Here is a 20687-nt window from a genome sequence, read left to right on the forward strand (position 1 = left end):
AAGCACATTTTCCTCCAGTATCCATCCCTGCACAGCAGCCCTCAACCTCTACAGATTCCACACACCCCAAACTCTCCTTACTCAGCCTCCTCAGCCACAGCATTTGCCTGCAACTCTGTAACCTTACACTTCCCCTTTGGTAGTGCCAGTACAGGACCCAACATCCTCTGAGGAAGAACGAGAAGAGGGTGAGATTCAGACCCTTCAAGATGAATCGGATGAATACATCTTACCTACACCAACATCTCCAATACCACCTCAAATGGATTCACCTCCAGAGGATATAGGAGGTTTCCACAACCTCCTAGAAACATCGGCCACACATTTTGATCTGCCTATGCCTGCAACACAACAAGGCTGTTTTCTTTGAGATTTCAAAGAGCCCTATAGAGCACCATTCAGGGCAATTCCCATTATTGATCATGTATGGAGTCAGGGCTTAAAAATTATGCACAATCCTGCTACAGTACCTGCAGTGTTGCCTAAACATGACAAAAAATATAAAGTCTCAAAAGATGCTCCTGCTTGCTTCACAGGTCACCCGAAGCCTGATTGAGTTATCTTGCAGGTAACACAATGCCGATCTATAAACCCCTTCACACCTCTGACCACACCACCTGTTAAAGATGGCAGACGTCTTGATGTTTTTCGTCAGTGTCCACTCTCACTGTAAGGGCTGCAAATTCCTTAGCACTCCTTGGAAGATACACTGCTACGGTTTAATATAGCTCCAAATTTGAAACCGCTTCCTGACAACATCAGAGGGGAGGCGAAGAAAGTACTGTTGGAGGGCCAACGTTCTTCCGCAGAGATTATAGATTGCACATTAGATATCGCCTCCCCCAGTTTCAGGCAACTGGCTGGAGCAGCAGTTCTGCGTCCCCAAGGGTGGTTTAAGGCTACTAATTTCAGACCTGAAGTGCAAAGAAAAAAATTGGACTGAACATATGATGGGGAGGCTTTGTTTTGGAAGCATGTCGTTGGTGCCCTCCAAACTATCAAATCTGATACAGATACTGATAGATTGCTAGCCATGATGCAATACAGCAAGGTGCCTTTTCATGGCATTGGAGGAAGAGGTCAACCTTCATTGTGGGGAGGATATCAGCAGTATTGATACCCAGTATACACCTCTATGGCTCAGCAGATCAGGTCTCAGTACCATCAGAGACAACCACCTTCAGCTGCATACAATAGAGCTCCTCCCAGAGGAAAGTCCGGAAGGCAAGGATACCTCCTGCAGGCAATGACTGCATCCAAAAACTGGCTACAACTCATTCTTCCCCATCAAAAGTACCAGGGAGGTTGACTGACCACCTCCATCATTGGAGAAAGATAACCATGGACCAATGGGTCCTCAACATAATACAATTTGTTACCTTCTGGAATTTGTACAAACACCACCTATACTAGAAGCTCCAAAACATCTGCCTTTGCTCAAATGTTGCAAAAAGGGGCAATAAGAGTTTCCTGCTCCCAAAGAGGAAAAGGTTTCTACTCACGTTTCCTTTTAATCCAAAAGAAGTAACAAAACTGGGGCCAATTCTCGACTTATTGAAATTCAACAAGTATCTCAAGAAGCAATCGTTTTGCATGATCACATTACAAAACATATTACAGGTCCTCAACAAGAGAAAGTGTGTGGCCTCCGTGCCTTCTTTCACAAATCCATCCATCCGAGACACAGGAAAGTCCTAAGGTTCACGGTAGCTGGAAAGCATTTTTAATTCAGGGTTTTACCCTTTGGTCTGAAGTCTGCTCCCTGCATCTTTACCAAATGCCTAGCACAAGTCGCTGCCTACCTCGGGCAACAAAGGCACCAAGTCTTCCCCTGTCTTGAGAACAGGTTAATGAAAGCTCCCAACAACCAGTCAATAAAGGCATTCATCAGAGCTACCTTATGTCTCCAAGGATTTAGGCCTTACTCTCAACCAAGAAAAGTCAGTGCTCCAACTATCAAGGAGAATAACCTTCCTGTGAGCCATACTGGATATCAGCCTCACCAAGGCCTACCCGTTACAAATCTCTTGTCTGGATGATGTCCTCTTGCATTCATCACATACCATACTATCTGCAGATGCACCCCCTTCAGGAAGCAGTGGAAATAAGCGACTGGGTCCTTCAAGGATATTATTTAAGTAACTCCGCTCCTAGTCAAGTCTCTAAATAAGTGGACAAGCCCTTCAAACCTCTGTGGGCCTCCAATTTTTAACCAAAGCCTCCCTGCTGGTCATTACAACAGATGCCTCACTGGACGGATGGGGAGCTTACCTACAGTACCTCCAGGTCAGCGGCAAGTGGCCTCTTCCACATCAGTCTTCTGGAATTATGGGCAGTATACCTGGCACTACAAGACATTCTTCCCAGAATTCAGAGATCTTCAGTGCTTATCCTGACAGACAACGCAACAACCATGCTCTACATAAACAAGCAAGGAGGAAATCGATCTCGCCTACTGTCTCAGGAAGCCTAGTCAATTTAGGTCTGGTCTAAATACAACACTAAATACACATAAAAGCAGAACATGTGCCACAACATCAGAACGCCATTGCAAACACCTTGAGCAGACTCACAACTTCTCATGAGTGGGAATTGGACGTGAAGACACTGGACCGTATATTTCTCCACTGGGGCAAACTGAACCTGGATCTCTTTGTGACCTCTCGGAATGCCAGATGGCAGTTCTTTGCATGCTGGCATCATCAACATGGTTGTTAGGGGGGATGCATTTTCGATCGCATGGCCCAACATATTTGCTTGCGCCATTCCTTCAATTCCTCTCCTTTCAAGAGTACTCAGCAAGATGAAAACCAAGCCCTGTCAGATCATACTGATAGCCCCTGCAGGGCCACGTCAGCAGTGGTACACAGAACTTCTCTTACTATCAGTATGTCCTTCCATCAGACTCGAGCCAATCCCATAGTCACTAACTATGAACTAGAGGCAAGTGTGCCATCCTGATCCCAGTACTCTCTACTTATTAACTTGGCTCTTGAGTTCCAAGAATTTGGTCAGTTAAACTTTTCTAAAGATTGCAGGGATAATCTTGCCAGGGCGTGGGTGGACAGTGCAAATAAGACATACCACCTGAAGTGGGAAAGGTTCCGTCCATGGTGTAGAACTGCCAAGGTACATTCTATCTCCTTGTCTCCAGAAGAGATCTTGCCCTATCTCTTGTAGTAGGCACAGTCAGGATTTACACACGCTTCCATTAAGGTACATCTTGCAGACCTTTCTTGTTCCGGAGGTTATCCAGCAAACCATCTTTGTGGTCCGAAAGAAATATTAAGCAATTTCTAAAGGGATTGTTTAGAACGTTTTGACCAGTCATAGCCCCTCCTGCGACATGACCGCTCAACACAGTATTAGGCCAGTGGTGAAAAGCTCATTTGAGCCTATCCATAAAGCAGACATAAAGTACCTTTTATGGAAGGTGGCTCTCCTCCTTGCACTTACATCTGCAGATAGGGTCAGTGAGATTCAGGCTTTTACCATCCAGCAACCATCTCTCCAATTCAGAGAAGACAGGTCATTTTACGTACCAACCCAAAATTCATTCCTAAAGTCCCCTCAAACTTTCATCTTAATGAACCTGTAATCCTTAAATAATTCTTCCCAAACCCTCAAACTACAGCTGAGTGAGCCCTCCACTCGCTAGATGTCAAAAGGTGCGTAAAGTTCTACGTGGTGAGGAATAAATCCCTCAGGAAAACAAATCCGCTCTTTGTAGCTTACAGTGCACCTAGGAGATGTTGTCCTGTGACAAAACAAACCATATCTAGATGGATTTCAAATGCAATTGTTCATTGTCCTCAAAGGGTGGGCTGGCCAGTTAGTGCATGCCCATTCTACAAGAGCAATCTCCATGTCCATGGTTTTGTTCGCAGGAGTATCGTTGCTTGACATGTTCCGTGCAGCAACATTGAAAAATGCAAACGCCTTCACCCAGCACTACTGCCTGGATACAGAAGCCCTCAAAGATGCGGCAGTAGGGCAAACGGTACTGAGACCTCTTTAAATAAAGGTGAGCCAATTCTGTTTTTCCCACCATCCACTTATAATGTTTTACACACATTTCTCAACATTTTTTACTTCTGCCTTCGTAATGGTTTGCCTTGCCAACCTCCTCATATCTTGTTAAAAAAATAAAATAAAATAAAAATAAATGCTTATTACTTATTGCTATTCTGATTCAAGCATGTGACTCTATGAAAGTTCCAATACTGGAGTAAGAGAATAATTTGCTTCCCTGTAACTGTAGTTCTCCAGTATCACAATCTTTCATAGATTCACATGCAACCCACCTGCCTCCCTGGAGAAGCTCACCTTTATTTCCCTCAGTGTTAAATTTTCTGAGCACTAATACATACATATGGTATGAGGGAAAGCAGCCTCCCTTAGTAGGCTTCTGAAGGGTGATGGTGTGCCCTGAATGATTGACTCATAAGCTTGGTCCTTTAAAAAAAAATGATTTAAATCAACGATAAATATCAATCAATATAGATATTTAATCAAAGGAGTATAGTCTGAATAGACCGCTTTCTCTCCCCTATGTCCTTACAGACCATGTCAGAAGTGTGTAGTTGGACGTCCATAGTTTAGGACGAACACTTCAAGCTCTGATCAGATTCAGTATTTAGGGACTGTCACTTGACCACTTGGGTAGGAGAGAAACGTCCCTCAGGTCTCAGTCACAGGTGAGCACGGCTCCAGATTCTCGAACTGGTGCCAGGATTGTGGTTTTTTTCATAGAGACAATCTGCAAGCTCCTGGCCTTTTGCTCGAAATAACTGACAAACTACTGCAAATGGACAACATATTTTGTTGTCCCAGCAAGTCCACCACCCCTGAAACTCAGGCTTATTATTTATTAATCTTCTAGAACCAGCATAGTGCTTAGAGGTAACACATTGAGGGTGTTAGTGCTATAAATTGTGATGTTACGATTTTTCTCTGTTTTCACTGTTATTCAAAATCTTGGCTGCTATTATTATCTTCTCTGGTGTTTCCAATATATTATGTGCACTAGATACTGGCATTTAAAATAACTATTTTAAAATGAATATATTGAATTACATATTGCGTTTTTAGTGGTCTTGAGTGTATAAACCATTAATGATTGATTGGTTAGACTACCACTGCTCCCTGTTAATAACAATTTTTTTTTACACCATCTCATTTATATATTGTGTGGTTTCTGAGGGGCTACAATAACCTGTATTTCACATTCGGCCCTGGTGCATTGGACTAAGTTCACTTGTGTCACTTGTGGTTGTGAATACGGACCTTGTAGAACTGAGCCAGAGACTGTTTACGCAACAGTAGTACATATGATGCCTTCCTAGTAGTGCAGGACGCAACACACATTCTAGACATGTTGTGGATAGGAAAAACACAAGCCCAGTAACGTCTTCCATCTCTGGTTCATCTCTTTTGATTTGTTAATGAGAAGTTCTGTACAAACATGTTTTCTCTCTCTTGTCATGACTGGTGTGGCTGCGTGGCAGCTACCGAATGTGATCTAAGGTCTCGGTTTCTTCTTCCGACTGTCAAACCTTTGGCTCAGTATAGATATTTTCTAACATCCATAGACAGTAACCACAAGAAGGCTGCATGGGGCATGTAACATGCTGTTGCCAGGCACTTTCAGCCCCAAGGCCCTTCTCTGTCACATAATTGCAATAACATTTAATCCATCATATGGTCAAGCAGTGACTGGCTATAAGCTGAAGAATCCCCATGCAGGAGTAGCTAGAAGCTGACCTGCTTTTTCTATGCATTTTTACCATTGCCATCATTGCTGTCTTTCTCCAGCATCTGCCAGAGATTTGTTGTTTTGTTTTCTGTATTAAAAAGCATGAAAAGGGAGCAAATAGGCATTGTGTCCACTGTGGTCTCAGGGAGTAACTACATTTCTAAAAATGCAGCTTAAAAAAGCCTAACACTCCTCTAAAGCTAGAATTTTAATCATTGGCACTCAGAGGCATCAACAATGCAGTCAGCTCACCATTTTCAATCATGTTCTGTGACAAAAGCACTGCGCTATGTACATAAAATACTAACCTGTGATCTGAATGCTACACATTGTGCTATATAGAAGACCAATTAACACTTGTTGCTACTGTGCATTATGCAAAAAGGATTCTTTTTGTGCAGCACACATCCTGAGCTCAAGTTATTCATGTGCTTAGGAGGTATCTTTATATAGCAAACGTGACCCCTCATCACATTCATGATTTGTGAGCCTAATGGCTGTGACATCAGCTCACATAGTAAGACTGGTCTGCCGCCCCCTGCGTCATAGACATGGATCTGAAGTCTTTCCCAGGTCATCACAGGATGGGGTCAGTGATGCTTGCTGACCCTTTCCCCTGTGATGACACGGCAAAAGGTAGTGGTTGTGAGACAGCTTTGGAGCAGCCTTGGGTGAGTGACATTCATCCTCGGGAAGTACAAGACAGATGCCCTGAGTGCCTGGGGCTGCCTATGAAATGTGACACTGCCCACACATCTGGGAGTTGTGCCTTATGACCCCAAAGCACTGCAGGCCAGGACTGGTACAAGGTCAGCTCTTAGTCTGCTTTGACAAATAACTAAATATATCAAGGATATCTAACACGTGCCTCTAAATACTGCCTGATCCTAGTGTGAGCTAGGGTGAGACAATGACCGAGAATTCTTTAACAGAAATGTGGGTGGTAATTGCTATTCACATTACTCAAAGGTGAAGGGTGGAGCCCCAAGGCCCATTTTCATCAGCAGTCTCTTTTGGTATTTTGGAAAGTGTCTAGTTATTCTGTAATGTACTGTGCAAGACCAGTCCTCGCTGCCTGATTACTCGAGGATCTAGGCTGGAGAGCCAAGTTCTAGCACATAAGATATGCACCTTTACTGATACATGTGACCCTCCTGCAGGGCCTGTTTGTCTTCATATCCCTGCTGCAATTTTGCATAGACCAGCTGTGTGTCCAGGGCACCAAAGAACTATGCAATATGAAAAACAGTAAATAGTATAAACAGTGAACTTTGGACAGGCTCATTTCGCCTTAACACTGGCAAACACGAGTGAATGAAGAATCGGAATAGAGAAAGATTTGGGGAAGCATACAGAAAGTAATCTTTTGAAAACATTAGTCCGCTCCTTACATAATTGTAAAGGTGAGATCTATTGGTTCTGCCAAATCTTTTGACTTATTGAAGTACATTCACCACAAGAGAACTTGGGTTAGGAGTTTTGGAATGGATAGCCTTGTATCTTAGATTAGCAAGCTTAAATGTACTTCTTTGTTTAAGTTGAAATCCTTCAGCACTGAGGTGATGAGCTCTCCTTACCATTTCCAGCCATCTGACTTGAAACAGCCTCTTCAGCACAGGAGGTACAGTGGTCCTCCACCTGACCACACTTCCGTCTCTACCATACTAGAGCCCATGAGCTAAGGTGTAGTCATGCCCCCAGTGTCTTCTGTCAGCACCAGGGGCGCAGGGCAGCTCTACAGATCTCTGGCACAACTCACACACTGCTTCAAAGGCAGCATCAAGGGCGCTACATGTAAGGCTAGCAGCAGAGCAGATGAGTAATTGAAGATGTGAGAAGAAATGATGAACAGCAGTGGGAGTATGTTTTTAATTATATTTTAAAAACACTACTGTTGCCTAAACCTGGTTGCACCACTTCTTTGCCACTTCAGTCTGTCTCTCATGTCTTCAACTCCTCTACCAACATGTCTCCACAGCTTCTTCTTTTGTCTGCCTGCACTGCATGTAGCAAGGTGGATCGCTTCCAGTAAGGCATATGGGAAATCTTGTGTGCTTTTTCTGTGAGGTATTTGTTACTCAACTAGTTTCTGCTGAGGGCTTCACCTGTGCACCCATACCAACATGTTACCTCTATGCCAAAATGTAAAAAGGAACAAAAAGCTTTGTTTCTCGTTCCAGTCATTACTCTATACTGTAAGTCGGTCAATAGAGTGGCACAGTTACCTGTTCTTTCTTTCTATTAAAAAACAAAACCTCACTTTGCACGGGTTAGCACAAAATAAGCCACCTACTGAGAAGACATCCTGGAACGGATGCACGCTTTTAAAATGGCCTTAAACCACGGGTCTTCAAACTCTTGAGGTCCCTAACGGGACCTCAAGTGATCTGGTGGGGGTGGTGGTGGGTTGGGGGGGGGTGGGCTGTTGGTGGCAGGTGCAGGGCTCTGGCCAAAGGAAGGTTTATGCAGAAAATAGTGCTTTGTTTTAAGCAGAAAAATGTTTATTGCATTTTTAATAAAATAGCAGAACTTAACTGCAATGTTTAAATATGTCTAGACAGTTTTAAACAGTGCCAACTTAATAGAATCGTTCTGCCAAATTCTGAGGGGGGGGGGAGAACCTGATTTCTCAAGCATTAACCAGATTGAAAACTACTGCCTTAAACTATAAATCAGCCGGGAAAGAGGGTGGGACTTAATGATTAGGATGATGATGATGAAGAATGAATTTAGAGTAATGGAATTACCAGTAAATAATTTATATTTTACCTCCTTCCTGATTACATTTGTTACTCTATGTGGAATATCCAAACAGAGCAGCAAGTCCAGGCTATATACATTAAACCTTATGTCGTAAAATACAAGGACACCATAGTGATGCAACTCAGTCTCAAAGTCACCATAAATTCAGTTACTGCATGTTAGAACTCTGCTACTAAATCAGCATACACTCGCAGAAAAGGTGATTTACTTAAGTCGAAGGCACTGCCTAAGTGTCAGTCCTGTAAATCTACAGTAAAGATGAGCCCTGACCATTTGCCCAAGATGTTGCACAATTTCTAGTTGAGTGACCCAGATTACATTGTGAACAGGTAAGGTTTCCTCGCTATATGCAAATATTGGACCACACGTCTAGTCAAAGTGGGTGTGGAAGTCATAAGTTCCTTTCTTGTAGAATCAAAATTTGAAAACAAAGAATGTGATCTTCTCAAAGGAGCTAAACTCCCTAAAAAAACTAAATAAGAACAACTCTTCTGGCATCGAATAACTGAGATTGTTCAGGAGAGGGAGATTTAGGCATGGATTCTGTCAAAATGATTTCCTGATTTAAATGAAAAGCAATAAAAACTTCAAGGACAAATGAAGAACCTAAACACAAAATTGATGCAGGAAAGGGACTACAACTCTCCGAAGTCTGACTGTCGTAGTCTCCACCAAACATAGTTCCAATTAAAAATTTGAAGATGAAGTTCCTTCAAAGCTAAAAGCAGATCCCAACAAGGTAGTAGAGCGCTCTGAGAAGTCCATAAAATAGAAGGACTCAGAAGAATCTACTCTCCAGGCTTCCTTAGAGGCCTTGATAGCAGCCCATTGAAATCTAAGAATTGACACAGATAGGCTCCTTCAGAACAAGAGAATGTGACTGAACATTACTACATCAGTGGCACTAACACCTGAAGCTAATTCTGCACAGGCAGTACATTTGTGTTCATTACGTGGGTGGTATCATTATCTAGCTTATGTATCTTTTCTTATCTATCTAGTCTTATTTTGTCTGTCTAATCTATCTCCTACCTAATCTATCTAATCTCCTGTAGATTTTACCCTGTACTCTAAATTGTGTAACCTAAACCATATACCCTTAGCCCTATACCCCTAACATTTAACAGTACACCCTATTTTCAACCCCCCGTACACTACACCTAAACCCTTATCCTTCAGACTGCACTCTTAACCATTAATCTAGTTTTCCTAACCGTTTCCTAAATCCAGTACCCTTAGCCCTATACCATAAACTCTGTCCTCCGCTCTGTAGCTTTAGCACTACACCCTGCACCTTTAGCCCTTTACCCAGAATTGTGTACCCTTAAACCTGTACTCAAACCTACATTCTTATCCATGAACTCTGTTCCCTTAGCACCATTCCTATAACCTATCCTAAATGCTGCACCCTTCACCATGTCCCCTGTACCAGGCACCCTTAACACTGAACCATGTACCCTTAGTACTGTACCTGTAACTCTGAGTCAGGATTTCACCTTACTGAATGGTAAGTAATGCACCATATAACCTTCATCATGCACAGCTACACTTGCCCCCCCCCCTTTAAGCTATTTCCATTCTATGCACCCAAATGTGTAAATAAGGTAAATCTATGCTGTACATGACTATCGACCCTTTAATACCAACTTTATTTTTTTAAAGTGATGTAAGGTTTTATGGAGTAATGTGACTAGCAATATAATGGATGATGTGTTCCATCATGTAATGCTATATTTTAGAGTGAAATGTCGTATCAATTTTTGATGTTGGAGTTTAGTGTTGTTTAAAAAAAAAAAAAAAAAAAATGCAAAACAAACTTTTTTTAAAATTTAGAATAGTGTGCAGTTACACAGTGGCATAATGGCTGAAATTTCATCTTAATGAGTGTAATGTGAAAATAACCAAAAAGATGTGGATTCGGCCAGCGTAATTAAAATTTTGCCCGGGCTAGCACGTTGATCAGTGATTTCTTTCTCCAAGGTGAGCATTTATTTAAAAAAAAAAAAGTTTCAGCCAATACTCACAGGACTTTTCAAGGGACTTAAGTCCCATTTCCCATTTGAATAACCAGCAAGCATCCACAGTTGTTCACCTCAGCTGCACCGAATGTTTTACTGGAGGAGGCTCCTGATAAGCCTCTCAAACACCTTCCAAGTATGCAGCTTTATTTATAATTTAAACATAGCGCTTCGCTGAGATTCGGTAGAATATTTGATGGGGAACAACATAATGTGCCAGTTCTAGTACTAATTTCCCTAAATTGGTGCTTGGTCCACCCTTGTCATATTGGAAAAAATACTTTGTAGACTTCTTGTAGGATGCCAACATAGTCTGAGTCTGGAGTACTGCCAGATATGTCATCTAGACTGTAGAAAGCCTGGCCTTGATGGTGTTGAGGCCTGGCTTAGAGCATAAGACTCAACAGACACACTCTCTCTCTGTGTGTGTGTGTGTGTGTGTGTGTGTGTGTGTGTGTGTGGCCTAGAGCGGTCCATCCCCATTAACTCTTTTGTGGGTAGAATCCGGGTGCAATTCTACATACCTCCTTACGTTAGTTCTTAGCCAGTTCTCTCCCTCTCTGGTTCTCTCCCTCTCTGGGTTTCTCCCTTCGGATCTCGATTGCACCATAGTCTCTGAGGACCCTACTGGGCTCCAAATTTGGCCTGAAGCGGTATGGTAGTATGGACCTGCTCCGGGCACCCTCTGTGCTCTTTGGAGCTTTGCCCTCCTCCATTGGATTTGTTGAATTCCGTTGGGGCACGCATACATGTTCTGCGGCCTACTTGTCCAATTTTCTGCACTCTGGGTCTTCCGCAGCCCACCTCCTCCACTCCAGTCTGAGTACTGTCCATATTTGGGTGTGTGATTCCATGGGCCTTTGTGAACCAGGACAAGTTCCTGGTTACAGTTCCCCCATGGCACGATGCTGTTACCATGGTCCCTTGCATCCTGATGATTTGTCATGGATTCTTTTCTAAAGGTCTGGAACTTGTGCCCATGGTGACGCTCTTCAATGAAAACTATGTCTCCTACCCTGAGAGTTGGCCTGTGGGTGCCTTGGTCTCAGCTGGCTATCGCGTTAGTCTAAATTTGCCAGCTGCCACCGGCTGCTGGCAGGGATGCTGTCCCTGGTGGGTTGTTTCAGCAGAAGATCCACTGCCACACACCCAGTATTGCTTTTAGGGGTTTTCCGGTAGGCCATTAGGAAACTTTGGAGGCACGCTTAGAGTTCCTATTCTTGATCGACCATCTATCCTTAGAGTCTTGCTGAGGGTCCTCATAAAGCTCTTCACTTACCCACTGGCTTGGGGCCTTGTTTGTGTGATCTTTCCGTGGTGGTCCCCAAGACTTTGAAGATAGTTCTCGACATCCATTCCTTGAAATGGTATTCCATTGTCAGTTCTGTGGCAGTCTGGACAATGTAAATGTTTTCTAAAGTACCAGGAGCACTGCCTTGAATGCTATGTGTTAAGTCATTTCCACCACCAGGTATTTGGAATGGTTGTCCATAATGACGATCGTGAATCTCTCTTCCTGGAAACTCCCAAAGTCCACGCTGAGGTGGGCCCACAGGCTCTGAGGATTGTCCTCTGTGGCCACCTCAGGTTGCATTGGCCCACCTCCTTTGATTTGGTAGCAGACACACTTATGGATCACCTCATCTACCAGCTCATCCATCCTCTATAACTAAACTTAGCTTCTTGGCTTGACCACTCTGGGCCATATTGTCAGTGGGGACACTATGCATGACCTCAGCAGGAATCCACCCATGGTGTAGCTGAGCTTGTGGTGGACACCCCATAGTTGAGTGAGGACCGCTTTGTCTTCTGCATTCCATCCCCTGGCCTCATCCAGAAAAAGAAAATTGTTCCACCGTCTTATAATTAACATCCACTGCCTTTTGGAGGCAGGGGACCATGCAGGCTGCCGTCCGGATGTCCTTGGACATCATCGCTCCAGGGCAGGCACTTTGCATGACCACATTGATGAAGTCCTCATACTTGTTATCCCTTGCTCCTGTTCCTAGGTGATCTGAGGGGAACTCTGCAGGGTTATGCGCTCCTGGTAAGGAGGAGAAACAGAAAAATGTGGTCCGTGATGACCTGGAACTGACATCTGCAGGGAGAGAGATGAAAATGGTAGCAACCCCCCTGGGTGGGCAGGGCCTTCCTCTCAATCGGCACATCCCTGGCCTCCGTATCTGAGAGTGCTCTGCTGGTTTATGAAATCAGGTCCAATGTTTTGTGGTTTGACACCTGCATGAGGACAGCTCTCAGCTCTACGAGACTAGCATTAATAACCAGTTCTGTGCTTCTTCCAGGCTCATAGTATGCCATTGTGGCATCGCTCATAAGGGCCTCCTTTTATGCTTCGAAAGCCCCCCCTCTGCATTGTCAGTCCACTCCTATTTGACGTCTTCCTTCATGAGGGCTGTTAGGTGTTCCGTCAAGGATACCAGGTTCAGTGTGATTCAGCTGAAATAAGTGGCTAAACCTAGAAAACTCCATAATTCTCCTGCAGTTATGGGCATCAGCTCAGCTGCGGATCACTTTGGCCTTCTTTGGGCTGATCTGTGTTCCGTCTTTGGAGAAGATATGACCAAAGAAATAACTTTATTGCTGAAAGAAAGAGCACTTCCGCTTGTTTAGTGTCAGTCCATGCTTGGCTAGGGTGGTGCGGAGGCAGTTATGATGCTCCTCAACTGCGTTGGAGTAAATGCAAATGTCATCGCTAATGTTCAGCATGACTGCAAGGCCAGACATCACCTCCCTCATAGAATTCTGGAACACACCTGCGGCTGAAAAGTTGCAAAAATTGAGGTGTTTGTGTCTTCTGAGGTTGAGTCGGGTAGAGACGGTAGTGATGTACCAGCATACCTAGGAAACCTTTGTGCCCCATTGAAATCAGAGATGATGTCGTCCATAGTCAAAATTAAATGTCTTTCACACCGTATCACCACGATCGGCAGGCACATTTAGACGCATAGGCGCACTACTCTCTGTTTCAGTTTGGGAGCAACAACCAGTGGGTACGTCAAGAGATGGACCAGGTCACTTTATCTGTGACGTGGAACTGTTCCAGCTTTCTCCACTAATGCTTCCACTTGAGGTTGAAGGTAGAAAGGGACGTGTTGGTGGCGCAGCACGAAGAGGGTGGATGGTATATGGAGCTTCACTTGTGTGTTTCATAGGCAGCCAAGGCCTTGAAAAAAGTTGGCGAACTCCTTTATGATTACACTTGCTTGGTCAATGTGGATGTGCTGGGAGAAGACAGGCCTAAATCATCCAATGTGTGGCAGGTCAGGAGAGGTCCAGTCCCCCCTGGGGGACTTTGAAGTGGGTCAGTAGTTTTCGGTCACTTTTTTTTTATGACCAGCTCAAACCTCCCTGCTAAGCGCAGCGGGTGCTTGCTTCTGAATGCAAAGATTTGGCCTTGGTGTCTCCCAGCTGGGGCTGCGACTGAAGTTTTTTTGTACTGTTTATAGTCCATGATATTGACAGATGCCTCTCTATCAATTAGCGTGGACATCGCCACTTCCCTGACCAAGGTAGTGCACACGGGGACCAGCTTTCTGTGCCTGTAGTTTGGGTGGGTGGTGAAGACGTTGAAGACATCATCGTCTTCGCTGTCAGGGTTGCTCGCAATGGAGTGGGAGCCACTTCTTCTTGCATGGGAGGGGTTGTTGTCCAGCAAGAGATGTATTTCAATGTGTCTGGCCTTTTATGCTGGGATTGCAGTCTTCAGTCTTGTCTAGCACTCCTACACGTGTGAGCAAAGTGATTGGTACTTTTGCACTCCTGCCTCTAGTCTGGCAAATGTTGAGTTGGTGCTAGTCCATGCCACAGTTTCCACATTTGGGTGGGGCAGCTGGCAGCTTGGGACTAAAGTTGGGGGCCTACCAGCCTGTTGAGATATTGCATCGACCCTCTCCGTCTTGACCTATAGTACCCCGGGTTGGATGAGCCCAGTGCATGGGCTGTCTGGTTGAGAGGCAGTTCCATCTCGACTGCCTGACTGTTGAATAGCTTGTGTGAGTGGTCAAAGGCTAGGATGGCATCCAGTGATATGCCAGGCTGGCGTAGAATGAGTCGCTGCAGCGTTGCTGACTGGCAGCCTTGTATGAGCTAGGTAAGCACCTCCTTTGGGTTGATTAATATTGACGCTCGTGCTGGCAAGGTGTTGTAGCGGGGTGTGGAAGGCATCAATGTTCTCATTGTCTTGCTTTCTGGCTTGACGCAGTTTGAATAACTCAAAGTATGGGTTGAGCTGAGGGTCAAAGTGTGCATTGAGGGCTTGCACAGCTGTTGGAGTAGTCTTTGGCCCCTGTAGCAGGCAGCATTTCAAAGAGTTTGTAGATTTCCTCGATTCCAAAGTGGAGGAGTAGGGAACCCTTCACTATGCTGTCTGTTTCACACATGACACAGAAATAGTTGTTAAGCCATCCCACCCATGTGTGCCATCTGGGTGCTGCTGTGGCCAGGTCCACCAGGGCGCTGAATGGCTGCAGAGTGGGTAGTGACGTGTTAGGGCTGTGACCAGGCAGAGCTTCTCCTGCTCAATGGTCATCTGCCATGGCATGGAAGCATGTGCCGGGTTGGGGAGCAGAGTGTGTATTCATTTGTCCCCTGTGGCTGAAACTGCTGGAATCTGGTGCACATGCATGCCATTCTCGTGACGATAGTGTCAGAGGGTGGCGCTGGATTCACTTCAGAGGCCTGGCAGGCAGCTCTCTCTCCTGGGTGCAGATACAGTGAACAACAGTGGCTAGCAGGAGGCGTAGAGGCCTTTGAACACTAGGCCAGGTGGTAGCACCAATCTCCCCTGGATGTGGGTACAGGGAGCATCAGTGACCAGCAGGTGGTGTAGAGGCCTGCAAACATTCAGGCTGTGTGGTAGGGATGCTGTGTACTCAAGCGCCTGCTGTGAGCAGCTAAGGGCACAATGTGGAGCTCCTGAAGCGAGAGAGTATGCTGGGTGAACAGCATGCAGCTGCTCCACTCCTTCTGGCTCTAGAAGCTGCGGGTACATGGCAGCAGGTGCTGGGGACAAGCCCGAGCACTGGGATTACGGCAGAGCTGGCAGGTAACAATGCAGGGGCCTCTCACCCTGCGTGGAGAACACTGGTCGGGGAGGCACCATCGCCCAGCTGGGAGGTGGATGAGATTCAGGTGGCTCAGAGGACACAAGGGACACGAATGGCTCTCCTTATCACCAGTGTAGAGAACCGAGGCCTTGATGGTGATATGGCCTGGCTCAGCGGACACCAGACTTGACAGACTCACTCACTGTCTGGGCATGGCCTTGAGCGGTCCACCGCCTGTTTATTTATCCCATTCGGCCACGTCTGGTCTCCAGGATGTATACTTAACTGTTTCATGGTTAGAGTCTGGATGCCACTTTACATAGACAACTTCTAGAAGTCATTTTAAGTGGTGACCTCTCTGGTTTTTTTTGGTACTTTTGTAATTGTTACTTTCTGCAATAGGATTTTCTACTGGTCTGAAATGCTCAAAAGAAAACGCTTCATTTAGATGCTGCTACACTTCATTTAAGCTAGCAGTCACCCATTTTATTTGTGTTCATTGTGGTTCACTCCTCTCTCATATTGTGAGCACTTAGAGGAGTGTAAAAGCATGGCACATAAAATTTAAAATAGCTCAGTGGATAATATTTCCACACATCCTTGAAAGGTATTGTGGCTAACTCCTGATCTGGGCTCCAAGTTAGCAAAATTATTTTGGTGGGCAGGTGGAGGGCCTATAGAGAATCCACCATCTTGATGGCCTGCTGGCCATACAGCTGTTTGATATTCTTTTGTAAAATAACTCAATATTTTGAAATATGATTGTTGTGGCACAGCTATGTTGTTGAATATTTTACAAGCTCTTCACGCACAACTCACACAATTTCAGTGGGTAAAACTGTGAAGAGGTTCAACTTTTGTTAGAAAGAGGTTTAGACAAGATACCACATCTACTTATGTCTTGCTAACAAATGAGCAAATGAGAAGAATTCTGCTTTGAGGCCTTTATGCAAGAGTGCTTTTAAAATACTATGTATTGATGTCCACATCAAGTTTTATTCCATATATGCTGTATGTGCTTCAAAAGATCTAAGACAAATTACTTCAATACTGATTGTAGCGTTACCACTGTTATCTTTTGACAGCCTACAAATTTCAAAGCAATTGCACCAAAAACAGGAGAGGATGAGGATTACATGTTAGCATTGAAACAAGAGTTCAGAGGGACCATGAAAAGAATGCCCTACTTTCTTTCCAGACAAGACGACGATCAAAGTATGTGAACACCATTCAACTTCTCATAGCGTTCTATTTCCAATCTGCACTGTTGAATAAAGGTACTGTAGAAATGTCAACGAACACACCAAGGTTGCTATATGCTTAAAAGATGAGCAACACATTCACAAGAGCTGTGCAATGTTGCCCATATTGTGCAGTGCCATATCTTGTGCCCCATGTATTTCAGAAAGCTAATTGAAAATCTTCTGCATTGCAAAATATTGATTTAGCATGCTGAAAATTCGATGGGTTGTGTGAAATGATTGTGGTGACAGATAAGTACGTTTTGCTATACCCACTGATCCAGGTCTGTGTGCGGTGTACAGTTTTAAAACATTAACATTAAGCCTGTGTGACATAACTGAAGTCAATATTGGGACTCTGTCAGCACGTTCATTTAATTTTGATATTTAAGGATGGCCCATGACAGGATTCTTTTGCAATCTTTGATTGAGTCTTCATTTAAAAACAACTTGATTTTAGCCAAAAATAGCCAACGCTCTTCATTATTTAAGAACTTATTCATCCATCTTTGCTCCACAATCATATTCAGTACTTGTTATGTATTTATCCAACATACGTTTGAATGCCTAGAGCATGCTAGTTCCTTTACTGCCTGCATCCGTATCATAGGATCAAGATTATCAAACACTGTATGTTGGATAAATACATAACAAATACTGTCCTGGACCATCCTTAAATACATCGAATATGAACGAACATGTGAGTTGTGCAACACTGTACAATTCTGCACATGGAGACCCAAAATATTGGACATTGTGGTCATGTACATATACAGGTTGCTGAGTAACACTATGTGATGTAAAATCAGTGGTTTCCTTGGTGTGTTTGTGGTGGGTGCTCCCTCATACTCATGCACCTGCTTTCTCTTTGTAACTTAATTCTTTACGGAATAATTATTAGTGACCGTGGTAGGCGCGACTTTTCTGTATTCCACCACAGTCACCTATTATTATTGTTTGTTGTACAAGTCAATTTTGAGTGTAAAGGGGTGGCAGGGCGAAGGTCCAAAAAAAATGAGTTTACAAATGGTATCTTAGTAATGGATTAATGACATACGGAGTGTATCAGATGTCATAAATGGCAGAGTGTTACACATATGTACAGGAACAAAAACAGAGTTCAGATCAGGGATTGCTAGTCATCTAATGAATTAAGGCCCAAAGTGGCAGCTAAACATTTCATTATCTATTTAGAGTCACACCAATTCAATAATGTTTGTTTACTCCCTCATCTAAGCCAGAGTTAATCCTGATCAATCACCTGCCAATTAAATGACATTTCAGAGTGGGACATGTTCATACAATGTTTGACCATTGATGCGTTCTGAAGTTGTCTTTAAATGCTGCTTTTATGTTGAATGATCTTTCTTTAGTTTGACATATGTACAGTAAATCACAGGGGCTATAAATCACATAAACTACATGTGTTGAATTACAATTGGTAAATGTAATGAGTATATGTTACGTTGCCATATTAGACCACTTTGGTATCCAATGTTTGATTGCATTCACAGCAGTTTCAACATTTGAATTGTCCTGTAAGTGAAGGCAACCCCAGTAGGGAGGCAGTGTTAGTGTATGCAGGCGTCCAAGTCATGTCCTTCACCAAATGGTCATGTAAATTACTCTCTCTATCTAATGGCAATAGGGTGGTGTCATTGATCAATCCACTGGTAGTCAAATGCTTTCTCACAAAGCTCTCGACTGGACGAAAGGATGTTACACAGGCAATACTAATATTCTCAATACGTGGCCTTGGAGTTCCCTTGGACAATACCATGCCCTTTTGATGGCTCTTGAATCCACCACCTCCCCTGGGCGTAGTGATATTTTCTGAAAAAATTAATTCTCAGTTTACCTTTGTGAGCTCGGTTGGTAAGCCTAAATATAGGTAATGAAGAAGAGTAATGGAGAATCACGATAGGTGTGGGTGAAGTGTAACTGTGTATGGATGTTATTCAACTCGTCCATAAACTTGGTGTGCACAAACACTCTTCCACTCCATATCGTGCAAACATAATCTGTGTTGCTTTCCATAGACAACTGGTTTTGAAAAAAGGTTGTTGTCGTTTAGAACTGCCTGGTGTTCAACATTATCTATGTAGAGGATGACAAAATTGGGAGCAAATCATGCTCTCATTTAAATTTCCTTTCGCTATAGATAAAAGGTGTTCTGAAATTGGAAGAAATTCTTCCTTAAGACAGCTTCCAATAGTGTCACAAGGAAGAACGTGAGCACTTGATATGGGGCTGGTCTAGGTTCCCAAAGTGAGTTAATGATATCAACTCCTCGGTCTGTGGGATATTAGTATGGAGGGACTCGATACCTAACCCCACCAATAAGTCGAGGTCTTCAATTTGACTAATGAGGTCCATGCTGTCACTTTTGTATGTTCTAGTAGTTGGCATATATTCTTTGATAAATAAATCAATGTATTTACTTATGGGTTCAAGAATTGATTCACAGCCTGAGACAGTTGTTGTCACAGATGGGCATGTGATATTTCTGTGGATCGTCTGTAACATGCATATCAAAGATATATGTTTGTTTTTATTATTTAGGAAATCAACCCACTAAATGCATCCCAAAAAGCTATCTAGAAATCGGCAAAGCAGGTGAAGAGGCTGGGTTTCTTAGTGGCAATGAGTTATTTTTCCTAATAAAGCCCATGCATGCTTGTGATATATGTGTTACCTAAGATCCACAAAAGTATTAAACACCCACCTGGAAGACCCATTGTCTCAAATTGAAGACCATGACTTTGACACTACACAGGACTGTCTGGTATTGTGTTGGACCTGGCCCTTTGTGCAATAGTATCCCAAAACCTTTTGTTTTCCTCCTCCTATTTTGTGGTCTTTCCTCTGAACATGGAATAATTTGTTTACACCTGGTTGCCATATTTGACTGACTTCTAAGTCCCTTTTATAGTGGTACTCCATATACCCACAACCTGTCAATTACGTGCTTATAGGGGACCAGTAGCAATGCTTGTGCCACCCACAGAAGTAGCCTTTCAAGCCTGTCTCAGGCCTGCCACTGAAGGGCCTGTATGCACCGTTTGCTGCCACTTGGACTTGGCATTTAGAACTACCTGAGCCTAAACACAACCTTTTTATTATACATAGGTCACCCTTAAGGTAGGCCCTTGGCAGCGCTATTGGCAGGGAGCTGTGTAAGTAAAAGGTAGAAGATGTTTTTTTATGTTCATCTCCTGGTGGTGATGAACAGCCACTTTTGTTTTTTCACTAAATATGTGACAAAAGAAAGCTCCACCCCCCAGGTGACCACCATTAACCCGTTTTCTATATTTTCAACATCCTTAAATTGCGTGCAATTTCCAAAAGCCTTCTCTCAATATTTTCGGAAAGCTCTGCAGGAAACATTAACCTTGAATTTCATCTATTGATTGCAGGTCAGTAGAAATGAAGGAGATAATCTCCTTACTCCCAATCCATCATCTGCATGCTTTACTGCCACTAAGTGTACCCTGCTCTGTTGTATGCTTGTCTCACCACTGTTTCTGCAAACTGCCCATACAAATTCTCTCATATAAACCATCAACTCTCCTTTTGTATAGCCATTCCTTGCACACTAATCAAATATGCCATATTCTAGCCTATATACTCATGCCACCATCCATTTGAATAAACTCAAACCAATGATTACACAAAATTCCTTTGAACTTAATTGAAAACAAGGGAACCAGAGGAAAGGAAGGGAACAGTTTTTTGAGAGCACATGACTAATCCCAATAAACAACAATAACTACTAACCACTGGATTAACCACAAAACCTGGGTTCCAGAGTAGTCTGCTACTCATAAAGCACTTCAACATCTTG

The 20687-nt window shown here is 43.6% G+C and overlaps 1 protein-coding gene across 2 annotated transcripts in view; it reads left to right on the forward strand.

Moving 5' to 3' along the window:
• Window positions 1-20687, forward strand: part of POLR3G (RNA polymerase III subunit G) — a 278324-nt gene that overhangs the window by 89802 nt on the left and 167835 nt on the right. For both annotated transcript variants that reach the window (XM_069225191.1, XM_069225202.1), the window contains exon 3: window positions 16688-16817. In XM_069225191.1, coding sequence (XP_069081292.1) covers window positions 16688-16817 — 130 coding nt within the window. The remainder of the gene's footprint in view (window positions 1-16687; window positions 16818-20687) is intronic.

Source organism: Pleurodeles waltl, chromosome 1_1 (genome assembly GCF_031143425.1).
Source record: "Pleurodeles waltl isolate 20211129_DDA chromosome 1_1, aPleWal1.hap1.20221129, whole genome shotgun sequence".
Classification (NCBI taxonomy): Eukaryota; Metazoa; Chordata; class Amphibia; order Caudata; family Salamandridae; genus Pleurodeles; species Pleurodeles waltl.